The sequence below is a fragment of the Lactuca sativa genome, chromosome 3, assembly GCF_002870075.4.
Source record: "Lactuca sativa cultivar Salinas chromosome 3, Lsat_Salinas_v11, whole genome shotgun sequence".
Lineage (NCBI taxonomy): Eukaryota > Viridiplantae > Streptophyta > Magnoliopsida > Asterales > Asteraceae > Lactuca > Lactuca sativa.
In genome coordinates this window covers 91,127,787-91,132,501 of record NC_056625.2, presented here as the reverse complement: position 1 = coordinate 91,132,501, position 4,715 = coordinate 91,127,787, and the positions used below count along the sequence as shown (strand labels likewise).

The following is a 4,715-nucleotide window of genomic DNA, read 5'->3' as shown; positions in this document are numbered from 1 at the left end:
TTTTCTGTGCTATCTTCTTCCAACGCTCCTATTGGGATCACTTGTACATGCTCCTTGCAAAAATGTTAGTCTAATGAATATTAACTGTTTGATGAAATTCCTGGATGATTTTTTTTTTTGAATTTAATGCCACATCAGCTGTATGGTATTGGTTTGTTCATAGTGCAGTGTTGTCATTTCATAGAGTACTTGCAAACAAAGAATATTTAAAGAAAATAAATGGTCTCCAAACATTTGTTAGTTATGCCCCAAAAAATTGTTTTTCAGGCAATGCTATTGATTATATATTAGCTAACATTACACTTTAAAATGTGAACCAGACTTACTTATTTTTGTAGCTAGTTAATGTTCTTATGGTATCCTTGGAAAAACTTGGTTAACATTAAATAGAATGTCTTTGGAAAAATTTGATTCCCATCAATATATGTGGAGGGAGGGCCCTTATTTTATTTCTTTCCTGATTGCAGTAACAATATTCATAAATGACAATCACTTTGCAATTTCATCCATGCTCCATTGAGTATCCACGAAACTACTGGTGCCAATTTGGTGCTAGCTACCAGTAGACTTGGAAGGGAGATTCAGATGAAGAAGCTTTTTATACTTGCATTAATAAGATTACATCTAACACGCAGCCACGCAGGCGGTCAAAGCTTGACTTTTTTGTGATGGTGTTGTCCTTGGTTTCCAGTATTCAGTTTTTAGAAGCGTAGTAATTTGCATTTACTTATTTTTTCTCAAACATATGTGAAGTTTCTTAACAAAAAGCCATTCAAATGAATACATACCGACAAGATACATATAGGGAACTTAAGAAAAGTAAAAAGAACACTGAAAGTACAATATATTGATCAGGCAAGAGATGTCTACTCAAAGCAGATCCTTCATTAACTGATTTGAAACTTGTTGCATTGTTGGTCTTTCATGTGGATTGGAGTTCAAACATGCTCTTGAGAGACTCAAAACCAACTTAACTTGTTTCTCAATTTGGGATGAGGGAGGATGTATCCGACTATCTCCCACATTTGCTGGCACCAAATAATCATCATCATCAGACAATGTTGGTAAAGATGTTATGAGATCTCCTGGATGCTTTCCCATTATCACTTCTAGTGCAACAACTCCAAAGCTATACACATCGCATTTCTCATTTGCCACCATCGTATAAGCAAGCTCTACATCCAAAGGCACATGAGATAAAAATAAAAAAACTATATCAACCCCACAAGATTCTAACATAGATACATATATATACATATACATATTTATATATATATCATAAAAGTTAAGAAGATGTAGAACTACAATCACAATATAGTATTACCTGGCGCGATGTAACCATAGGTGCCTGCAATTGCAGTCCAGTTGGATGAATCGAGCTTTAAAAGCTTGGATGTGCCAAAATCAGAAATATGTGCCTCATAATTAGAATCAAGAAGGATGTTGGCTATGGATATGTCTCTATGAATTATAGGTGGTGAGCAGTCGATGCATATAAGCCAAACCATTAGCTACACCCTTTACAATATTTACCCTTTTCAACCAATCCAATTCTTTTGCCAAGACATCGCTTCTTAAGATTGATCCAAGGCTTCCATTTTCAAGGTATTCATAAATCAGAAATGAGTGGCGGACATGGGAGCAATATCCATAGAGTTTCACTATGTTTCGATGCCTTATGTTCGTTAATGCCCGTACCTCATTAAGGAATCCATTATGATCAACATTCTCAGATGATGGGTGTAGTTTCTTGACAGCTACCACATGGTCAGGTTGTAGCTCAGCTTTGTAAACTATACCATATCCTCCGATCCCAATGCAGTATGCTTCATCGAAATCATTTGCTGCTTTCAAGATATCAACATACACCACTTTTCCATCAAAACTTGTAATAGAGAAATAATCACCGATTTCTTCATCCGATGGTTTTTGTGGAGACTTTTTCTTTCGTTGTTGATAAGCAATGAGGCGGTACGTGAATACACCAAGTAAAACAGACCCGATAAGAGGGAGCATAATTACAAGGATAAGCTTATGATGAAAGGGATCATTTTTCTTCTTCATAATTTGACTTGGACAAAGTTTCACTCCCGTAACATTTCCACACAAATCTAGATTGTTTTCTATGGACGCATTCACAAAGTTAGCGCAAGGGGGGATTGGACCTGACAGCTTATTGAAAGAAAGGTTGATATGAATCCCGTTAGGCAAACTTGTAAATGTATCAGGAATAGAACCAGAGAGTCTGTTGTGAGAAAGATCCAATTTTTGCAAACTTTGCAGACTTTGAACTTCAGATGGTATCTCTTTTATGAGAAAATTCTGAGATAAATCAAGTTCTGTAAGCTGAACTAATTTACCAATCTGGGAGGGAATTTTCTCACTGAGCTTGTTATTACTAAGATTCAAGTAGTGGATATGTGTCCATTGACCGATACTTGTTGGAATCGACCCATTCAATCTATTTTTGGATAGATTGAGTACTTCAAGGAGTTCACAAAATCCAAGCTCAAAAGGTATAACACCTGAAAGTTGGTTGCCAGCCAAGTACAGTTCCAACATACTTTTCATCTTCCCAAACTCCTTTGGGATCTCTCCAACCAAATGATTTGAAGACAGATTAAGTCTTCTTAGTTGAGTTAAATTTCCAAACTCTGGAGGAATAGAACCACTAATTTGATTGTTGTTCACCTGGAAATCAGTGAGAGACTTCAACTTCCCAAGTTGACTAGGAATGGGACCAGCAAGCTCATTGTGAGACATATGGAGGAGAATTAAAGATGTCAAATCACCAAATGATGAAGGAATGAAACTACTAAGCTGGTTTCTGACCACCGAAAGATGAATGAGAGACTTCAACTTCCCAAGTTCACTAGGAATGGGTCCAGAAAATTTATTATCACCTAGGGACAGCCACTGTACGTTGCTGAGGTTTGCTAGTGATGAAGGAATAGAGCCATTAAGTTGATTCACACCCAGCTGAAGATAAGTGAGACTTCAAATTCCCAAGTTCAATAGGAATGGGGCCAGATAATTTATTCCAATCGAGGTACAGAAGCTGTAGGTTACTCAGGTTTGCTAGAGATAAAGGAATAGAACCACTGAGTATATTGAAGCTCACATCAAGACGAGTGAGAGACTTCAAATTCCCAAGTTCAATAGGAATGGGACCAGTGAGGTAATTGTGGTACAAATAAAGGACATTCAAAGATGTCAAATCACCCAATGACAAAGGAATAGAGCCATTAAGTTGATTCTCATTCACAGCAAGATCAGTAAGAGACTTCAAATTCCCAAGTTCAATAGGAATAGAACCAGAGAATTGATTTCTGTACAAATAAAGGAGATTCAAAGATGTCAAATTACCCATTGATGAAGGAATAGAACCACTAAGTTGATTTTCGCTCATGTGAAGTAGACTGAGAGACTTCAAATTCCCAAGTTCAATAGGAATAGAACCAGAGAGTTGATTTCTGTACAAATAAAGGAGATTCAAAGATGTCAAATTACCCAATGATGAAGGAATAGAACCACTAAGTTGATTTTCGCCCATGTGAAGTTGAGTGAGAGACTTCAAATTCCCAAGTTCAGTAGGAATGGGACCAGAGATATTGTTTGAGGATAGGTACAAGATGGTTACCGAGTACAGGGTTCCTATTTCTGGTGGGATTACTCCAGAAAACATATTCTCAGAAAAATCAAGATGGATAAGTTTGGACAAGTGTCTTATTGCTGGTGGGATGGGGCCAAAGAAGTGGTTTACACTGAGATCAAAATGCGTAAGATTGTGTAGCAAAAAGAATGAAAATCGATGAAGCGTACCATTTAATCCAGATGATGTGAGGTTCAACTTCTGAATGCTCCCATCAGCATTGCAAACTACTCCAAACCAAGAACTGCATGGAGCAAATGCACTGGAATTCAAAGGGAGGGGAATCCATGAAGAGAGCAAGGAGTTTTTTGGGATTTCAAGGCTTGCCTTCCATTTAAGAAGAGCATTGGCTTCTTCCAAAGAAGCAGAAGCGAAATTTGTTATGGGGGAGAGTGTGATGATTAATAGAGTTAGAGAGAAAAATAACAAGTTTGAAGACGACATTATTTGCTTTGCTATGTTGCTTTCAATAAAAATGGAATGGATTGCATGTCCTAATTTATACTTGAGCTCCCTTTTTCTCCTCTGTTCTTTTTCATGTGCTCGAAAGAAAATTTGGACAATGTCATATTTTTCCACAAGGAGTGTCTTTTACGTTAGAAGTCAATGTCATATATATTTTTCCACAAAGGAGTGTATTACACTTTGAATTGTATCTATCTGTCATGACATTGTTCCTTTTTTCTTAGAAAAATAAAAATTCTTATAACCCGAAATTTAGCAAGGCACTAGGATTACAAAAAGACAACAGTATTAGATGTTATTGTTGGATTTAACAATGTATTACTATAACTTAACTTGATTATTTAGACATTTATTTTTGTTTTCTGATAAATGCTAATAGAAGTTTCACTCAAACTGTGTTTTACTTCATAATCAATTCTGTAACTGATGACTATTATATAGATGATCCACGTCTAAACTGTGCGTTGGTCAATGGATATCTGGATATATGGGTCCTTTAAAAGAATCTAAAAAAAATGGACATGATTTGTTCCTTGAACCTGTGAATGAGGGAAATAATATAAATATGAAGATAATTAAATAAAATTTAATGGTTAAT

The 4,715-nt window shown here is 36.2% G+C and overlaps 1 protein-coding gene and 1 pseudogene across 1 annotated transcript; both read right to left on the bottom strand.

Annotated features, from left to right (window-relative positions):
- Nucleotides 1-634: 634 nt before the first annotated feature.
- LOC111918580 (MDIS1-interacting receptor like kinase 2-like) lies at nt 635-2,768 on the bottom strand (annotated as a pseudogene).
- Nucleotides 2,769-2,945: 177 nt separating this feature from the next.
- On the bottom strand, nt 2,946-4,114 carry LOC111918581 (probable leucine-rich repeat receptor-like protein kinase At1g35710). The gene has a single exon (XM_023914222.3). It carries the CDS (start codon nt 4,094-4,096, stop codon nt 2,960-2,962), a length of 1,137 nt encoding a protein of 378 aa, XP_023769990.1. The 5' UTR covers nt 4,097-4,114; the 3' UTR covers nt 2,946-2,959.
- Between the last annotated feature and the right edge of the window lie 601 nt (nt 4,115-4,715).

What these genes read in the sequence shown, in the direction of transcription:
- LOC111918581 (XM_023914222.3), bottom strand. Translation starts at nt 4,096, where the DNA reads ATGTCGTCTTCAAACTTGTTATTTTTCTCTCTAACTCTATTAATCATC.